The sequence below is a fragment of the Hordeum vulgare genome, chromosome 1H (assembly GCF_904849725.1).
Source record: "Hordeum vulgare subsp. vulgare chromosome 1H, MorexV3_pseudomolecules_assembly, whole genome shotgun sequence".
NCBI classification, from domain to species: Eukaryota; Viridiplantae; Streptophyta; class Magnoliopsida; order Poales; family Poaceae; genus Hordeum; species Hordeum vulgare.
In genome coordinates, this window is record NC_058518.1 from 501,131,596 (window position 1) to 501,152,806 (window position 21,211).

Genomic DNA, 21,211 nt, shown 5'->3' on the forward strand with positions numbered 1-21,211 from the left:
GAGGCACGGAATAAATCCTACGAATTAAACAAAAGGGCTTCACGACAAAATAACTCACGAACTAACTTCCTCAAAAGCTAAAACTAATTGCACAGAAAAATCCCTGGGATTTCTCTACCCCGGAAACATTTATAATATGTGGGGTTTGCAACGCAAAATAAAGCCACACAATAATGCGAGATAATACCTCTAAGCGGGAAAATAAACTATCGGCAAAACCCTACATGGAAAAATACGAGTGACCGCTCTAAAAAACGTAGAAATATGGTCCCTAAAACATGGACATTAAATCCATGGCATACGGGCAGTCCGGACACGCCCGAGAATTAACTACGGAACGGATCCTAGTTAAACAGCACGTAAAACGAGGCATTAGGCACTCTAAACAACGTTAAACAAATATGCATGTTGGGTAATCGTGTTCTACTCGCGAAGCTACCCCAAAACGATATATTACACGCGTCGTTCCGACTTACGGTTTAGAAACTACGGACGTTCTAAGATATAGCTAATTTCTGGAATTTACTAATTCCGAAGAACAACTAATATTTAATGGGCCGGATCTACTACTAGGCCCAACACCACCAGCACACAACAGAAAAAAAAGAAAAAAAAATAAAAGAGAAAAAAAAACACAAGCGCACGGGGGTGCTCACCCTGGCCACTTGGGCCTGGCCGGCTCGAGGCGCTCGGACCTGGCCCGGTCGGTGTGCGGCACGGGAGAGGCCACACGGTGATGGGCCGGCTGGATGGGCGCGGCCCACAGCGGCGAGCGGGACGGGCCTGCCTGGAGCGTCCCCCGTCGTCTCCCTCCTGGAGCACGGGCAGGACGGGGGTTCCAGCGGCGGCGGGCAGTCAACGGCGGCCGGCGACAAGGCTCCAGCGAGGGGGCCGGCCGGATCTGGCGGCGGCGGGAGGCGACGCGGCGGCTCGGCTCAGCTGGCGGCTTGTCCCGGCGAGGAGGCACGGCGGCAGGGCAGGGGAACGCCGACGACCGGCGGTGGAGCGCGGGCTCCGGCGGCAAGGGGCGAGGCCGAGGCGGCGGCGGCAGGCTCGGGTACCGCCGGCTCCTAGCGGCGGCTCGCTGCGGCAGGAGGCGTGGGGCGCACGGGAGCGCAGGAGGCGGCAGCGGGCGGCGGCGCGCCGGATGGTCCCGGTGCGGGCCTCGCGGGCCGGCGGCGGCTGCGGGACAGAGAGAGGCTGTGGGCGGCTAGGGTTAGGGTTTGGTAGGTCGGGCGCGGAAAACGAGGCAGGGAAGAGGGGTTGTCCAAAAATTAAGGAGGAGGGGGTATTTATAAGGAAAAAGGGGACTCGGTTAACCGGAATCGCGATCCGGATCCAACCGCGGGGTCGGATTCGGACGATTCCGAACGCGGGAACGGTTACGCGGTCGTGTAGAGGCGTTTACCGGAGACGAGAGGGAGAGCGGGCGGCGCGGCACGAGTTTAAAAACACCGACAGACGTCCGACGGTAAACCGAATACGGTGCCGCTACGGTCGACCGTTCGGGTACCAGACGAACTCTGATTGCGACGAAACTCGACAGGCGGCCTAGCTGTATCTAATCGCGACCGCGTGCCAAGTTTCACCTCGATCAGAGAGAGTTTTACACGCACTTTTAAAACAAGGTTTCGACGGTGCCGCGGGCGCGTGCGTGTGCGGTCGGACTCAGAACGGACGACGACGAGAACCGGCAACTACTAACGAATGCAAGTTTTGAAAACGGGCGGCAACGGAGATGCCGATGCAATGCAGATGATGCGCGTGATGCGATGATGATGCGGCAACTGAAAATACCCACACGACGAAAACGGAAAGAGAGGGGAATCTTCTGGAACGTCGGCATCGGGCTGTCACAAACTCAAATCCCTATAACAAAAAAAAGAACGAGAAGGAAGGATGTCATCAGCCAATGTGTAATCCAGAATGATGCAAGTATCTTGCACGAAAGGAATTTGGTTGTAGTTTACTTTGGAAATAAAATGCTTACACCCGAGAGAAACGGGACGACTCGGAGCGGGATATCGCGGGGGCGTTTGGCTCATAATGCTGCAGCAAAGAAGTGCAATGTTGCAAGCTCCAAATATGTCATGTGTGATCTCTCGGAAAGATAAACATACTTGGTGCATCCTAACAGGAAAATAAATACTACATACTCCTAACAGAAGGAGGATGTGTTTACGTTCTCTACTTCAACACAGTTCGCACACATGCCACCGTTTATCCTCTTTCTTCGGCAACAAATACTTTCATTATCTAGTTAATGAGCAACTTACACATAGAAAGTATTTGATGGTAGGTAATTTAGTAATGTAGAAAAATAGTAGGATCCGTTATGTACGGTCTTATACTCAACTATAGCAGACTAAAATTTGAAGGATCCAAGTACTTTGGTCACCTCATTATTTAACAACATACAGGCTCATACTTTAACTCTATCACAGAATACCCAGAACAACTATTGTGAAGGTCCTTCAAATCGAATAGAAGCAAAGAGTTTCAATTCACCTAACCTAATGTACATGGTCTATGTAATGGAAAAACTGTGCTTCTTGTTATGTGGTGGGCATCGGAGGTTGGCTAGAAAAGGAAGATAAACGATAAACATTATTTCTAGCAGAAAATAATTGAACTGAAGTAAACACTTCTTTAGATGTAAACAAAAGTAAACTCTGAACACTAAGAACAGAAAATAGACTGAAGTTCTGGCCATGCATTATTTATGAAAATAAACTTCAAATTCTTGAGTGTGTGAGAGAAAGGACATAGTGTAAAGTGAAATCTCTAATAGTAGATGAACATCCAGCCAAATCAGATAGCCATGATATCTATTGTAAAAATTGAACAGTTCAAACAAACAATGTCAAACTACTTCTACCAGGAACGGAAGAAGTATATTTCTTAATAAGAATAATAACATGTATGTGATGATATCCTGATTAAAAAACTAAATGAAGGCAAAGTCCCTCAAAAGAACAAATCAAGAAAAGAACTATATCCAGAAAGAGGAGATCAAGCGTATACCCAAGCACACCATCAGCTAACGCCAAAAAAATGCACTTGCATCACATAAGTACATATTCACTAAATGAATCAGTATCTAGCTACATTCTCATGCCAAGGACTCACATTCAATGGGAAATTATACCCCCAGAGTTGTTGAAACCGAACAGTTCAAGAACCAAAGAAAATCTCAAACAGACCAAGTGATTCGAGCAAGAACCACTGGATTGTTGCATGGGATTATGCAATTAGACTAATAATCAAGGAAAATAGCCAAAGAAAGGGTCCTCAGAGGCAACGTCGTTCGATGTAGAAGCATGCCGTGATACTTGTCCAAGAAGGCTCTCTCAAACTCTTGCACATGATACTTGATGTAGCGGTCAACTGTAGTGATATTCATCAGTTTATTCGGGTCAACTTTCCCTAATCTCTCGATGTATACTGGCCTTCCTTGCGTGTCAACTCCATGGTAACCCTGAGGATAGTAGGAAAGCACCTCGTCTAGCTCTTCAAAATCAAAATCCTACAGGATTCAGTTGTCAGAGGCAAGTGGTGGTTATATTGTCGAGAAGAAGTAAAAGTCTAGTTTAAGAATAAGGATACTTTTCCTGCAGGCCAGCATCATTAGTCTCACGCACCTCGAGTATTGTATCCGCACCGAATTCTTTTCTCCATTGAAGCATCTCAGCCCACATATGAATGGCTTTCTCAGTATCAAATTTCCTTGCCTTCAAAAACCTACAGTGCATAAAAAGGCAGGGTAGTTTTAGGCTTCTAGAGTAATTAAAACAAGAAATTCTCTGTCCATGCTTCGACAACTCTTTGTCTGCTGCTGAGTTATGTTTGAGCACCAACCTCAGCAACATGTGATAGTCATTTTGCTTGTCACACAGCAAGTTCCTGCTCAAAAGCTCTTGCTGAAATGTGAACACGACGCGTTCCTCCTCCTCGTCTCTGACATCTTCAATTGTGAAGGAGGAAGCCTGATGCTCCACCTTCCTCCTCCCCCGCTTCTTGAGCGAATGCATAAGCTTGCTTGACGCATTTAGCGCTTTCTTCTTGAGTGACCCGCCGATGGACAGCCTTCTCCTCTCATCCTCCTAGTTCTCCACGTCTGACCTCCGATCTTTTCACTCGTCGAATAAGAACAGACCCTCCGTGCTCTATGACCGTCGCCGCACTTCATGCAAAACATGTCATTACAAATTAGTAAACACATCAGCAATGCAAGACATTTTTCTAAGAAAGACTGTCGATCTCGCAGCCTCTACATCAAGCTGAAAGATGAAGAAACCGGATTGGTTATACCTGACATTTTTCTGGAAGCAGCAGACTGAATTTATAGGTTGGGTGACTTCTGTTAGGCGATTATATTGTTATCTTCATCCACACAAATGCACCTGGAATGGAGTAGACATCGAGCAGAGTATCATGAGAATATATGCCTGTCAGGCTTTAGAGTACAGAACAACACTATCTAAATTTCTTTGCATAAAGGTACCATGAGAGTATATGCTTGTCAGACTTTAGAGTACACAACAACACTACTAAATTTCTTTGCAAATATAAAGGTACCATGAGAATATATGCCTGTCAAACTTTAGAGTACACAACAACACCATCTAAATTTCCTTTGCATAAAGGCCTGCTTCGGCATGAAATTAATGTTCTAGGTAGACATGACATGCCTTTGTTCTGACGTTACCAAAGCAAGTCACTAACAGGAAAATGAAACTGTCACCATTAATGTGAAAGTAATCGGTAGGTAGATACTCTCCCTTCTCTTCTCACCATCCAAATTGTCCTTTATTCCCATGAGGCCGAGCAGCCATGGCCATGGAGCGCCGCCGTCGGTGGCCTCCACTACGCGTCACCACGACGGATCCTGACCTGATCCGCCTCGTGCTGACATCCGCCACTTCCCGCCGTCCCCCGCCTCCCAGAGCCCTTCCATCGTCATCCTGTGTCGTATGGCGCGCGGATCCAGGAGGGAGGCATCGGATCTGGCCGATGGAGATCCCGTGGCGCGCTGAGCTCCTGGAGAGAAAGAGAGAAAATGAGATTAGAGAGAGAGGGGGGGGAAGAGAGAAGGCAGGGGAGCGGCGGCGTGACCTCGGAATCGGCGGTGGCGCCGGACGCCGGACTATGCGAGGGAGGCACCGGATCTGCCCGGTGGAGATCCCGTGGTGCGCTGAGCTCCTGGTGAGAAGGAGAGAAAAGGATATTAGAGAAAGAGAGAGAGAGAGGAAAGAGAGAAGGCAGGGGAGCGACGGCGTGACCTAGGAATCGGCGGCGGCGGCGCCGGATGCCGGACGACACGCGAGGGAGGCCCAGGAGGAGGCGCAGGAGAGGAGGAGCTCGGGGTCGGGGATAAGGGAGAAGGCGCAGGGGAGGAGGAGCTCGGGGTCCGGGATAAGGGTTGCGGGCATAATTTCTAACAATTGCAATGGTTTTTACGCAAAAAGCGAAACGTTTTTCCTAGAGTGCCACTTAAACAGGGACTGCGGGTTGAACATCTAAAACCTTGGGTTTTTTTTTGCAAAACTACCATGACGACGTACGACAAAAGCGTTAGCTGCTTTATTAGTATATATATAGATCCCTAATAATAAAGCAAATAGGGTTTCTGGTCGTCCGTCATGGCATTTTTGCAAAAAGGCCCTTCCGTTTTCTGTTAATAAACCCGCAGTCCTTTCTTTAGTGAGGAAAACGTTTCAGTTTTTCACAAACCCCCCCCCCCCCCCCACACACACACACACACACACATTAGTTAGAACACACCCATCGCTCGTCCCCTGCCATAACGTGCCATCGCCCCTCTGCAACCGTTCTCCACCCTCTCGCAGATCCCGACCGTCTCTCCGGCGACCACATCACCAGCCCGCTCATTCTCCACCGCGAATCCGAAGATGGGCATTTCCGGCGACAGCGGGAGGGGAAAGGCGAAGCCCGCGGGCAAAGCGAAGCGCAGGACCTGGTCGTGTAAGGCCGGTCTGCAGTTCTCCGTCCGCCGCATCGCCAGGCACCTCAAGGCCGGCAGGTACGCGGAGCGCATCCGCGCCACCACCTCTGTCTACCTCGCCGCCGTCCTAGAGTACCTCGCCTTCGAGGTACGCATCCTACCCTCTGCTCATTCCCCTCCCCCGCGCGCTTCCTCTATTTCTAGATCTCACCGTTTCTTTGTATCTCTCTGATTCAGTTCCTGGAACGCGCGACATCGTGGCGTCGGAAAATAATAGGACCCGGATCACGCCACGCCTCATCCAGCTGGCGTTGGACAAAGACGCTGAGATGTGTCAACTGGTGGGGCACGCCCTCATCTCCGGCGGCGGGATGCCGGCCGATATCGACGCCATGCTCCTCTACAATTTGACGGTAATTTTGTAGATATACAGTTCATGCAAGTTTCTGAATGTGTTTGTGTGGTGATGATGGGGAGCTGAACCGATAGCCTTGCTTGAATTTTTTTTTATGAACTATATGTTGCATGCCCATGATCCTTGAGGTTGTATCTTATTGGGGTGCTAATCTGATTGTGTTTGAACGAGTTTGCTGAAACTGTTATTAGTAAGACAAGCAGTTTACTGAAATTGCTTTAGTCTGAAAAATAGTTAACTGGAACTGTTAGTGCGTAAATGTCTGAAACTGTTTGTCTTGTAGATAACTGATGTAGTCTGTGGCTAGATGGTTATTGCACACAAACATTGATATGAAAAGTGTTGGTTTCAAACTACTCACAATCAGCAGATCATTTCAGTACTTCCGTTTGGTACTGTTTAGCCATAAAGCTTAGTTCCTTGCTATCAGTTAAGGGTTTACATATCTCTCTTGTGTTTCTATAGTTGAATAACCATTTCCCATTTTTTGACATGGCATACCAAGGATTTGCTAGCGGTGATCCAGAGAGAGATGGCAATGCCATCCGTATATTCCTTGAAGATGGACACCAAATTGAGGAATAACATGGTACTTGGTCAGGTTTTAGAGCATGCTCCAAGTTCTCATAGTTGTGAAAGCTTTGCTATATATATGTGATTGGAGGAATTATATAGTTGGTGTCTTGATGAAAATTCTTATTTCTGGTTAATAAAATCATGTTATTGCTATTTGCTAAGTGTTCCAGCATGCCTACTATGATCCCGTGCTACTTTGTGTATGGCTTGCTGTCAAAAAATCAAACTTAACATGTGCTTCATTAATTCAGTCAAGTCATTATTATTTAGTTGTCTAATTAATGTAGAAGGTGTAATGTCCAAGAGCAGTAGAGCCCGAGTTATGTAATCACCATGATGATGAACGACCACCCGTCTTTGAAAATCAAACAAGCGGAAGCAGAATGACACTTTTTATACCATAAGTAGCATTTTATCTTCAGGATTATATTGACTTTCTCGACTCCAATCGCTCTTAGAATGCTTTATTTTTTATATTTTCTATATCTCCCCCTCAATACCCGTCGGTATTGCATGTCGAATATGCCATTGCTTATAGAGACAATCTTGAATTAGGGGACAAAGATAATGGGAGGAGTAAGAAGAAGAAAAGTGAGTTAAACGTTAACAAAAATCCGCAATGCTATCCGACGTGCACAAGGATCCTGAGGGTACATATTTGACATGTTTGATAATACTGTACCATTAGAATATATATGCCTTCGAGCATGACACTCATTCCTTGCATTCTCCCGTTGCAACGCACAGGCTCTTTTGCTAGTATATACTAGTATAAATGCCCGTGCGTTGCACCGGACTAGAAAAAAAATGCAAAACCTACTTGTTTTGCCATTATGCGGCATTAATTTTAATAAATGTCAATTATAATGTTAGATGTAAGACGTCTATTTTTGGACGGAAGGAGTTTCTTTTGAAGTTTTAAAATCTCCCCTAATAATAAAATAACCTAATTATGCGAAAAAATAAAAAATAGAACATGTTTACAATATCCGTCTACTCTCAAATATCAAGCAAATAATTTATCATATTTTTACCCTAGAATAACATACAAAAATTATAGTGCATGCACAGATTTCAAGTCCAATTGTTACTTATTAGCACTACAAAATTCAGTACCCTAACAGTCAGAAAAACAATTAGAGAGAAGATCGGCAACTCTAACCTCCAATGCATTAGGCAATGCAAAGTTTGGAAAGACGGTGACCTGATGAGATATATGATTCATGCATTGGCCTATTTTGTCTGGAGGGGTTGCCATAGTTCTTCTCCAATTCAGTCTCAAGCATTCAAAAAGGTTAATTACAATCCCTCCAATTTCGTGATCTGCTGGCTTTCGTTGAACGGATAAACATTCCTTCTTGCATGCAAAATATATGGAACATTAGCATTTTCTGCCTTGCTGATTATAACATGTGCATAGGTTGCTAGCTGCTGCTCTAGATATTGCGAAACTTCCACCAGTCTTCCAGGATGGTCCACAACTCACACGCATCGCTGACAGTGAGTGATGAGTGATCCAATGCACTACTGAAGTGAGTCTTTATATGTTTTGCAACATTTGATACTGACATTATTATCATATCAGACTTGAATTATAGGCACCGAAATGCCCAAATGGCAAGCAGAGCATCAGTTGAGCTCCACACACATATATTTCAGGACAAGGTACATTTTAATTGTCAATGGCTCTTTTATTTATAAGTTACAGTAGATAGTATGTTCTTCAAGATGAGGGTAGTATGAAATGGCTCAAGTCTGTTCTTGGAGTACGTATATCATCTGAGTGAGCATAGTGATTATTAATACTGCTCTACACTTCTTACTGTGCAGGCCTGTGGATACTGAAGCTAGAATAGTAAAGATCAAGGCAAATGGTTTCATAGTCTTCGTCCCAAAATATGGATCTCTCTTCAGTACTCATGGACATCTGATTAAACTGAAAGTGAAACAGTCAAACACTTGAGGCAAAACCAACGCGTCAGAAAAGAACCAAAGATTTATAGTGCCAGAGTAATGATAAAGGAAACAAGCACGAGTATACGGTGTCATACTGTCATTGATCTACGAAATGTATGTATTGCCAAATTTGGCCAGATCAATAGGCATATCATCACAAGAACCATCACTACTCAGAGCGGCATCTTTGTCAGAACAGAGCAAGCAGAGAAGGCTCCCAGAGTTCAGACGAAATTCTCACTCCCAGAGTGGTGCTGAAGGGTCCCAAAGTTCAGATAGGAACGACGAGATATGGCCTAGCTACATTCTACTACTCCCGTGGAGATGACCGCTGCTCCGGCGCCAGCGCGGCGCTAGAAGAAGAACTGGCGTAGCTGTGGACTGAACTCGGGATCACGTAGCCCATCCGCTGGTGCTGCTAAATCACGTTGCTGGCGAGGAGATAGTCGTGGCAAACCTCGCGCAGCGGCTCCAGGCCCAGAACCGGTGTTGTGGTCGCACGGCAAACAGGGCACCATTGATCACCTGGTGCCCTCGTGCGTGAGCCGACGGCAGCCGGTGCCGGTGAAGAAGATCGGCGAAGGGGGATGTCGGGCTGGCGCTGTTGACCCCGAGGCTGCTGAAGCACGTAGGTGGTGACTGGACTCGGGAGCTGGTAGCCCATCTGCGGGTGCTGCTGAAGCACATCCTTGGCAAGGATAGTCGTCATAGCAAGCCTCGCACAATGGCGTCAAGCCCAAAACCCAGGTGGTGGCCGCTCCGCAAAGAATGTACGCTGAAGGCTGCTGACATTGAGCCAAAGAAGAAACCAATGAGTTAGTCCATGGCAGGACAAGCCCAAATAACGAATGATGAATCGCAAATTACCCCGCCAGAGTGGCCGCGCGGTTGCCCTGTTCCTGTCTGCCCGGCGATCTGGTTCTGGCCGGGGAAGAAACCATAGCCGGTCGGCGCGTGGTGCTGGTACGGGAAGGGCGCACTCCCAACGGCTGCAACAGAAACCAAGAAATTGAACTCTGACGAATCAAGAACCCGCACGGATCAGAATGAATTTGGGGATTTTCTTGGGAGGGAACCCAACTGGATTGCCCAGCAGCGGCTGGAGCATCGGCGTCGTCGGCGCCCTCGAATGCGACTGAGAGAATCCCCCACGAGCAGCTGCAAGAAACAGAGCTATCGGATACTTACAATCCAACAAGCGACATCAACCCCAAGAACCAAGGACACACTCTCTCCTGTCCTGTGCTTTGATTTCTTGGGCACCGACCTCCGCCGAACTGGGACGAGCCGCCGTGATAGCCTACAACGAAGGCTGGTGTAGTCGTCGTATGCCCTGCAAACGGCTGCCCATCATCTCCACATCTGACCATAGTAACATCATAAAATTCAAGCACAACAGAAAGATGTGTCCATCATCTACATCTGCGACGCTGTACCACCGCGCGGCCTCCGCGATCCGGCGACGTGGGGCCCCGCCCATGCTCCCGACGCGGGCCATGGCGTCGCTCCTCGGCCACGTCGAGCCGGCGCCCAAGGACCCCATCCTCGGCGTCACCGAGGCCTTCCTCGCCGACCCCATGACCGGGAGAGACCCACCTCGACGCGATCGGCCGGAGGTGGAGGAGGTGGCTGGTGGCGACCTGGTGGCCGGCGGGGCTGTGGCCGGGTGCTAGGAGGAGCCGGTCGGTGGAGAGGAGGGGGAGGGGGGGGGGGGGGGCGGAGGAGGCGCGGGGCGGCCCTGCGGCGATGGGGCGGATCCGATCCGGGGGCGAGGGGCTTTCTTGCAAATCTGAAACATTTTTTCACTTAATCAGGTACCGCGGGTTGAATGCTCGAAAATGGAGGGACTTTTTCGCAAAAAAGTCACGACGGACGCAGAAGCGCTCCGTGCTTTATTATTAGGGGAGAGGTAAAGATGCTCAAGTGTGAAACTGTATTGATATGTAGGAAACATGTCCATGGGCCATGTCAAATAATTTATTTTTTGCTGATCTTATTAATGTAAAAAAAAGTGTGTTCGCATTGGACACAGGAATGAGGACTATCAGTAAATCCTCCATGTTGCCCATCTATATTCCTCACAGATTACCTTAATTTCCTTCCAAAATCAGAGCAAGTTTTTCGATAAAGCCAAAGCAAAGCAAGCAAGCAAGCACAAGAGAAGTTGAAATAAAAAATACAATCTCCAGTCCCTAACATTCTGGTAAGAACATTCAGAAGGTGTGCTTTACCATATATAAGAACAACAGCTTGCATAAATTAAAATCGTCCTTAGCAAGTTAAGCTCATTTGCGATTGCAACACAATTGAGGTTATTCTGGTTCTACACCATGTTACCAACCTAATCCTTAGTATTGTAAAACAGACACAAATACCCACAACATTAACAAGGTTCTTGTCACTCAGAACCTGAATAATTATAAAGTTTCTTGTCTATGCTCCAAAGAGGAGAGAATTGGAAGTTTTGAGTAGCATGCCACATAATAAAGGTAGTCAGTACGGCAACCATCTTCAACCTCACTGAGTTTCCCGGTGATGATGTCGTACGACAAAAGCTTCATCCTTACCTTGTCAACAAGGAAGAGAACCTTTTTTTCCGAATCAAGAGCGACAATCTGATAATCAAGCCAATGGAACCAGCCCTCATCGTCGCCGTGAAGGAAGTCGTCCCTTCCAAATGCAATGCCCATGCTAAGACGATACTTCAGAGACCATTTGTCGGAATGGTAACTATCAAGATTGAAAACTGCAACAGTACGCCCGCTCTCCTCTGGTAGCGCACACTGCAAGAACCCTGATGACTTCCCAAAGCAACCGGACACGAGATCCGAATGGCCATGCGGCAACTTGACGGTAAAATGACGCGGTGGTATGCCAGAACCCATTACCTCCAACCCCAGAATGTCACCCCCATCTGTGTGCACGTACAAAACTCCTCCTATAAAGTGGTGTGGATTACAAATATCTACAAAAGGACTCCATGCAGCATCCACAATCCATGTGGATAGGTCAGACGAGAACACCTCAAGTTTGTTGATACCGAGTGACCAATAACCATCAAACTTCTCCTGAAAGTTAAAGACATAGAATTGTGCCGACCATGATGGATCGAAGGCCAAAAAAGTGTCGCTGACGAACTCAGTTGGGTCAGGGTGAGTATCAGGAACAGGAAGCGACCTCCACTCCCGTGTTGCAGGGTTGCACACGATGAAGTGGCAAGTTTCCGCAGAAGCATGGCTGATCTTGTACTTACAAAGAACTAGGCCATTGCAACAGTCCACAAATTCTAAATGCTCATGGTGCGGCAAGAATGTAAGAGCCCCATTAATTTCCTCGTCATTTGGGGACATGCTAACAAGCTCGGCAACAGACCCATCATTGCCTCCATGAAAAGGTCCGGTGGGAATTTTCGGCAGTCTCCCATGGTAGTGTGGATCAGAGGCGAAGGCAAGCCAGGCCTTGCAGACACATTTGAAGCGGCAAAAAGACTTGAACGGCAGCCGAGAGAGGATTTCTACCACTAGATCATCGATTAGATTAGCAGCAGCAATCACCCCCTTAGAATCCATTTTTGTGGAAGAATACTGAAATGGAAAATTGGGAATGTCAAAATACAAAATAAATGAAATTTTGACCATCGTAAATTGAAGTATAAGTTATTATAGAATTCAATAAACCGAAAATCTGTTTTATTTGGATTTTGGAACAGAGCAGATCTAGAACTAAGTCGTGCAATTGTGCTGAAGAAAGTGCACTTATCTCCATGTTGGTTTAATTGTGCATGTGAAAATTAATTGTATCTCACATATATCATTCAAGTACTGTATGTAACACAGTAACCCAGTACTATTATAGATCCACCGAAGGCACATCGAGTGCCCACCCAGTCACCCTTAGGAGCTGTTTGGTTGAACAAAAGGTGACACTAACGTAAACGTAATGAGATCACAACAGCAGTCCATGCAGTTCTATGGACTATTACTGAATTTGTTAGGTTGACGCACATTACTGGACTACAGAGTTCATAATGGAAAAATATGAAGAAAAAAAAACTTCTCTAATGTTCTCGCTGTGGACAAACATACGACGAGCCGGTGCCCTTACGCGCATGGCACGGCGTACATGTTTGGAAGGAGAAAGTGCAATGGAGATCACTGTCAGTCCCGATTGTGAACCACGAGGCCTCATGAACCACGAGGCCTCATGAAGCAGCTTCTTCCACTATCTTCATTGATAATTGACCGATTAATTCCTCGGATGTATGGGCTTGCTACGAACTAAGAGAATCATGGGCTAAATAGCGATGTCGATTGGCCAATTAGTTAAGATTGCAAGGGGAGCTAGCGGAGTATGTTAGTATCTCTGAAGTGGATCTGCTATCTAGGGTTTGGATGGGTACAAAACCAGGGAACGGTTAGCGAGCACGCAACAAGGTGGGGAGAGAGAGGAGAGCTGGACACGTACCTGTACAGGTTCTCATGAGGGATGCTTCTTCTATATCAATAAAACCATGGGTGCTAGTGCCCATGGAGTTTCATTTTTTTTTTCTGTACAGGAGGTTGAGTTAGCGCGCTGAAGACGATGGTTGGCGCCGGCGGAACTGCTCCGGGCTGGAGAGAAACACCAGAGTGGTGCGCTATGGGATAGGATATATGACCGGCTTCACGCCCTAATTAATGCCATCCGACAAGCTTTATATCGATCATATTGAACAAATTACATCTCCACCCATTCGAGAAGAAAAAATAAAGCGTTCCTAGCTAGCTCATCAGGCCATCTCCTTCACAATAAAGACTAGATCCGAAACCCTCTCTTCACCCTCTCCCCATCTATTGGAGGTGCGCCTCGTCACGCTCCGCCTCGGGCGGCTCCGCGAGAACTCCGCCGCCGCCGTCGCCTGATCTCCCGCCTCCGGTCACCTCCTTCACTAGAGAGACTAGATCCAAAACCCTCTCTTTACCCTCTCCCCATCCATCCCGGAATCCAGCGTTCTCGGGCGACGTAACCAACTCCTCTCCCTCCCTCCCTTGTCGCTGCATGAGGCTGGTGCCGGGCAAGCCCGTGGCTCAGTCGAGGACTGCGGCGGCGGGGCCCTTACTGCTCTACCTTGCGCGCTAGAGAGCGATATTGGATCTGGGGCGACGACCCTTCTGGCGAGGCCCCTCCGTGTTGCGGCAATTGGCTGGACTGGCGTGGTACCGGTGGTCTGGTTGGACGGCAGATGGATCTTCGGTGAACTAGGGCCTGGCGTGCCTTCTCTGCTGGCCGAAGGCGCCTGATGATCGGTGTGCTTCTTTCCTGGCGGTGCCGGCGTGGCTTCTCGAGACCTGGCCGGTGGCCGCAGGTGAAGCTGGTGAAGGAGATCCAGATTGTGGGAAACCCCTTGATCGGCCCCGGCCGGCCGCACCGACGACGATGCTCAAGGGCGCAACTTTTCTTCTTGGAGACGTCGGTCTACGTCTATTCCTCCACTTTCCCCTACCTGCCTTTTGGGTGAAAACCCTAACTCCGATGGGTGGCGGCGGCGTCCTTGATGCCGTGACCTTCCTGAAGGCGTTGCCTTGAGGGCCGAGTGGTGGTGGACACTGTGTGGGTCCTTGACGGTTGCTGGTGGTGGGCACTACTTCAGGGAAAACCCTAGGATCTGGTCTTCCTTGGGAGCATTGCGTTGCGTTTCTTTCTTGGAAGCATTGTTTGTGGAGCAACGCTGGATGACAGAGGTAGGAGGTGGAGCGGCTTTGTCTTGCACAAATCTTTGGTGAAGCTGTCAAGTCATGCCTGACCTACAAGTGTTGCGCTGAGTCATGCCAGATTGGCAGGTGCTATGCACGACAGTTCTTCCAGAGTCTTCACGTCTGGACGTACGGATGATCGCAGGGTGGTGGTGCCGTGGTGGCATCGACGGATGTTCGGACTGGCAAGGATGATGCAAATCTTTCTTCTGAAGATGGGTCAGTGGTCCAATGATGATGGAGGCTTCTAAAATGTGTGTATACGCTATGCGCTTTAGGTCTGCTGCACCAGCTGTTGGTCTCGATACGTTATGTGGATGGATTGATGATGACACCGTTTTAGATATGGAGAATCAGAGCACTCTACATTATCGAGTTTGTAGATGTGAGTGGCGGCTTGGGGTGGATTGATGGGGCCAATAGCTCCTATGCGACGTCTTTCCTGCGAATTGGATGGAATGGGACGTTGTTCGATGAAATAGCTCTCGTGCGACGGTTTGCAGGAAGAAAATAGCTCACGGCCACACATGCGATAAAACCTTAGTCAACTAGTCCAATTTGCGTTAAGTCATGTCTTACCTAATTTGGGCCCAAATTAATTAGCACTGCATCTCGTGAAACTGCCCGACTAGAGCTGTCCGAAACTGCCCGACATCTTCAGCTCCGGCGGCGGCTACGGCGGAGGAGCCCTCTTTCTCGGCGTAGCCCCCTTTCGGCAGCGGCGGCGGCCATGGTGGTGAGTGAATTCGATACTCTAGTCCCAATCCCCTCCGCCTTGTAGATCTGAGCTCTCTGTTTTGCTTGGTGAAATCGATAGAAGGTGAGAGGGGGCGGCGCGGTGAGAGGAGCCCGTGGTCAGGTCGAGAAGGAGCCGCCAGATTCAGCTTCGAACAGGTAATGCACCTCCCTTCCCGCCCATTTTGTGAGTGCGATTGAAGGCAATCTTTGCTCTGTCTGACGCTGCCCGCCCGCCTATAACAGAGGGAATGCTGCTCCTGAAACATTTGAATTTGCAATCAATTTCTTTCCATCGACGGCAAAATTAGTTGATGGTAGCATTGAGAACATCCAGAGAGACACAATTGTGAAATGGGAGGTTGATTGTGCAGAAATTGATCCCATTGAGATACAGTCGATGGAAGAGAAGGCAGTGAGAAAATTGGTGGAGAAAATTGGGGAAACTGTGCTTTGGGGTCCAGAGCAAGAGGTTTCACTATTGCGGTATGATGATTTCAAAGGAGAGTATGTCAGAATTGAAGATGGTGAAGATATTGTTGTTGAAATCGATAGGCAAGAGGGCTGGGCAAGCCTCGGGGCTGAATTTTTTGCTGAGCTCGTTGATCTGAATATTGACTCGAAGGTAGGTTATGTGCCGTCACACTTGGCTATGCAGAAGGCAGATGATGATTGGGCTTCGCAGAGGCATATCGTTCCCATTATGACGGATCTAGTAGTAATAGCCGATGGAGCTAATGCACATGCAGAAGAGGGAAATGTTAATGTTGTTGATTGGAATGCAGTTGAGTTGGAGGAGCCTACTGATTTGGGCATTGCACCAATTGCTGATACTGAGATGGCCAAACTATTTGGCATTCCAGTCGATGACAGAGATGAGGAGGAGAGGGATGAAGCTAATACAAGTGATAATGATGACAGAGAATTGAGTGATGTAGATGAACAGTTGATGAAAGATGATGCAGATGATGTAGATGATGAACAGTTGATGAAAGATGCTGCAGATGATGTAGATGATGCACATGATGAAGAGCTAGTGCATGTGTATGACAAGGAAAACCCTGTCATTCGAGTGGGGAAGTTTTGGCCAAACATGGATGAGTTCAGGTTGTCTTTCAAGACTTATGCAGTCAGACATCAGTTTGATGCCAAGACAGTTTGGACTGATAGAAAGAAGTTTTATGCTAAGTGCAGAGGTTTTGATGGTAGTGGTAGGAGGGCTTGCAAGTGGTACATATCTGCTAGAGTGCAGCCTGATGGAAGTACTGTCAGGGTTAACCAAATCCCTAATAAACATACTTGTCTCACAAGTTCATAGAAAAAATCAAGCATGACATCACAGATTTGGGTTGCAGAAAAGATAACTCCAATTTTGGCCAAAACACCCAACACTACTGCAAAAAGACTCCAAGTAGACTTGGAAAAGTTGTACCCCATTAAACTGCATTATACCACAGTGTGGAAGGCTAAACAAAGGGCAATGAAGAATTTGTATGGTGATTGGGCAAACACATTTAGGCTGCTTTTCAATTTCAAAGCAGAGGTGGAGAATAGGTCACCTGGCAGTGTTGTCGAGATAGATACTGAGGTATCAGAGGATGGCAAGGTTTATTTTTCCAAATTTTTTATGGCTTTAAAGCCTTGCATCGATGGCTTCAAAGCAGGATGTCGTCCATATTTGAGCATAGACTCATCATTTTTGACAGGCAAGTGGAATGGTCAGTTGGCAGCATGTAATGCTCTAGATGGACATAACTGGATGTTTCCAGTTGCTATTGGCTTGTTTCAGTCAGAGACAGAGGCTTCATGGACATGGTTCATGATGCAGTTGAAAAGATGCTTAGGGCCAGTGTCACCTTTGGCAATACACACAGATGCATACAAAGGTCTAGAAAATGCAGTTAAAAATGTGTTCCCACATGCTGAGCAAAGGGAGTGCTTCGGCCATTTGTGGATGAATTTGATCAAAAAATTCAGAGGAGATGAATTTGGGAGAATGTGGCCAGCAGCAAGATCTTACACTAAACAGACACATTCATATCATCTTAGTAAGGTAATGGCAACATGTGAGGAGTTTGGTACATGGTTGAACACCTACCATTCTTTATTATGGTACAGGTCAGGATTCAACACTGCCATCAAGTGTGACCATATCAACAACAATTTGGCAGAAAGTTTCAACAACAAGGTGAAGCAGCTAAAAGATTTGCCTGTGCATGACATGGTTGATCAAATCAGGATCATGCTCATGCGGCTGTGGGAATTGAGAAAAAAGATTGCTGATTGTCTGCAAGGTGATAAACTTCCAGCAGTGGTGCAACAGGTGGTCAACAGAAGCAGAGGTCTTACAGATTTGTCTGTTGAAAAATCATCACTGTGGGGTGCTGAAGTTAGAGATAACAAGACTGGAAGGAGGCATGTTGTTAACACTGAATTGCATGATTGCAGTTGCCTCGAATGGCAGGCCACTGGTAAACCATGTGATCATGCCATTCTATTCTTAGCCGGCCAACCAAATATAAATATGCATCCATATCTGCATGAGTATTATTCGGTTGCAAAATTCAGAGCTGCATATGCAACTCCAATTCCACCTCTTACAGATCAGGAACAGTGGCCAGAAGTGCCGCTTGAATATTCCATGTGTCCTCCTCTAACAAAAAGAAAGGCAGGCACACCTAAACAGAGTAGATTCAAAGCATGGTTTGAAAAAGGTGAGAGTAGTAAGAAGGGCAAGAAGGAGAAGAAAGATGCAAAGCCAAAAAGGGCTCAAAAGGGTAACAAAAACAGATGCAAAAGGTGCCAAATACTTGGGCACAGAGAGGGATCCAGACTATGCATTTTCTCTCCTCCTAATCCGAGAAAGTATGTGCTTGTTTATCTGTGTTTGTTCATATTCTGATTTTGTTTAAATTATAAATATGTGACATGCTTTGTTGTTTTCAGGAGGAAGCTTCCAAGTCAGCCTATTGTTGTCGAACAGTGTTGGCCAACAAAAAGAGCAAGTGAGTGGCAGCAGAAGGCAAACAAGTCAGTGGATGGAACAGTTTGGTGCTGCAAGTGTCGAAACTGAAGCTGTGCACACTGTCGAAACTGAAGTTGTGCACACTGTCGAAACTCAAACTGAAGCTGTGCACACTGTCGAAACTGAAGTTGTGCACACTGTCGAAACTGAAACTGAAGCTGTGCACACTGTCGAAACTGAAGTTGTGCACACTGTCGAAACTGAAACTGAAGCTGTGCACACTGTCAAAATTGTCGAAACCGAAGCTGATATCGAGTTTCATGAGGCGATAGCATCTAGTCCAGTGAAGAAAACCAAGATGATAAGTGAAGTGTGTGCAGTACAACCAAAAACAAGAAATGCCAAGGCGAAGAAGGGTACACGGCGTGATCGGAAGAGATAGAACTGTTGATCATTTGAAATTTATGGCATGTAATAAAATTTGTTGGGCACTATGTACCCACATGTTTCCATCAAACTTGTTTGATTATTATTGTTTTCAAACTGAATTTCAAATTTGATGAAAAATAAAAATTTCGGTTTAAATTCAAATTTGGAATAAGTTGAACTTTTGACTCAGGTATGATGTTTCAATGCTACCACAACAACTCAAATATGGTTGTTATGTCATCATTCTGAGCTCTTTTGTTAAGTTAGAGCCATGGTCATGAAAAATGTGTGACAAACGACCTCATAAGGTAGGGTAAACGTCATCTTCTTAAAGGCATTTTTCTGCAAATGTATATAAACCATGTTCATATATATATTTGGTTGCTATGCAACATAATAGGACTATGGGCACAAGTTTTGATTTTTCTGATTTTTTTTGAATTATTTGTGCTCATTTGAAAAACAGTCAACTTTTTCACAAAAACGTTGACCAATTCAAAATCAAAGTTTATATTTTTGTTTGCTAAGTATGTGATGTCAAATGACAATGTGTGCTGGTTTTATATTTTTTTTGATTTTTTTTAATTAATTATATTCAACCCTAGCTCATTTCGTCGATATCGTGAACGTGTGAATTTTGGTTTTAAACTTTGCATATAACAAGTTTCCATTTTTTTATAGCAACTCAGTTGAATAAGTACACAATGTGCGTTGGTTTTGTATTTTTTTAATTTTTTTTGAATTACTTATACTCTACCCTAGATCATTCCATCAATAACATGAATTGTGTGAATCTTTTTCATTTAAACATGGATATAACATGAATCAATTTTTTTATAGCAACGTAGTTGCATCAGTAGACAGTGGGAGAAAGTTTCATATTTGTTTGATTTTTTTTGATTTTTTTATGCTCAACCCTAGCCCACTGCAAACCAAAACCCCGAAAACCCCATCCTAAACCCCTCTGGTGATGGGAAACAAAACTTTTCCTACGCGCACGAAGACCTATCATGGTGATGTCCATCTACGAGAGGGGATGTCTGATCTACGTACCCTTGTAGACCGCACAGCAGAAGCGTTAGTGAACGCGGTTGATGTAGTGGAACGTCCTCACGTCCCTCGATCCGCCCCGCGAACCGTCCCGCGATCAGTCCCACGATCTAGTGCCGAACGGACGGCACCTCCGCGTTCAGCACACGTACAGCTCGACGATGATCTCGGCCTTCTTGATCCAGCAAGAGAGACAGAGAGGTAGAAGAGTTCTCCGGCAGCGTGACGGCGCTCCGGAGGTTGGTGATGATCTTATCTCAGCAGGGCTCCGCCCGAGCTCCGCAGAAACGCGATCTAGAGGTGAAACCGTGGAGATATGTGGTCGGGCTGCCGTGGCAAAAGTTGTCTCAAATCAGCCCTAATACCTCAGTATATATAGGAGGGAGGGGGAGGGAAGAGGCAGCCTCAAACCCTCAAGGTTTGGCCGAAATTGGAGGTGGAGGAGTCCTATGTTCCGTGACGTTTCAAAACGTCTTCGGTGCCTTGCTTCTAAGCCATTAAGTATTTTGCACTGAACTATCGTGTAGTCATCAGAAACGTGTATGTCGGATGTTCACAGCATCCACAGACGATGCTCGAGGTGCAACACACCGAGTGGTGCATTAAGGACATAAGCCTTCTGCGCAGCAACGAGGACAATCCTCTTCAAAGTTTGCTACTATCAACTTTCAACTAAATTTTCTCTAGGAACATATAAAAACAGTAGAGCTATAGCGCAAGCTACATCATAATTCGCAAACACCATTAGACTATGTTCATGATAATTAGTTCAATTAATCATATTACTTAAGAACTCCCACTCAAAAAGTACATCTCTCTAGTCATTTGAGTGGTACATGATCCAAATCCACTATCTCAAGTCCGATCATCACGTGAGTCGAGAATAGTTTCAGTGGTAAGCATCTCTATGCTAATCATATCAACTATACGATTCATGCTCGACCTTTCGGTCTCATGTGTTCCGAGGCCATGTCTGCACATGCTAGGCTCGTCAAGCTTAACCCGAGTGTTCTGCGTGTGCAACTGTTTTGCACCCGTTGTATGTGAACGTTGAGTCTATCACACCCGATCATCACGTGGTGTCTCGAAACGAAGAACTGTCGCAACGGTGCACAGTCGGGGAGAACACAATTTCGTCTTGAAATTTTAGTGAGAGATCACCTCATAATGCTACCGTCGTTCTAAGCAAGATAAGGTGCAAAAAGGATTAACATCACATGCAATTCATAAGTGACATGATATGGCCATCATCATGCGCTTCTTGATCTCCATCACCAAAGCACCGGCACGATCTTCTTGTCACCGGCGTCACACCATGATCTCCATCATCATGATCTCCATCAACGTGTCGCCATCGGGGTTGTCGTGCTACTCATGCTATTGCTACT

General features: G+C 46.5%; 1 protein-coding gene and 2 pseudogenes across 1 annotated transcript; 1 reads left to right on the forward strand and 2 right to left on the reverse strand.

Annotated features, from left to right (window-relative positions):
• Nucleotides 1-652: 652 nt before the first annotated feature.
• On the reverse strand, nucleotides 653-12,719 carry LOC123402282 (annotated as a pseudogene).
• Nucleotides 5,805-7,106, forward strand: LOC123419776 (histone H2A-III-like). Its single transcript, XM_045107218.1, has 3 exons — nucleotides 5,805-6,113; nucleotides 6,203-6,378; nucleotides 6,886-7,106. Exons 1-2 carry the CDS (start codon nucleotides 5,913-5,915, stop codon nucleotides 6,374-6,376), a joined length of 375 nt encoding a protein of 124 aa, XP_044963153.1. The 5' UTR covers nucleotides 5,805-5,912; the 3' UTR covers nucleotides 6,377-6,378; nucleotides 6,886-7,106.
• On the reverse strand, nucleotides 11,216-12,481 carry LOC123419762 (annotated as a pseudogene).
• Nucleotides 12,720-21,211: the final 8,492 nt, after the last annotated feature.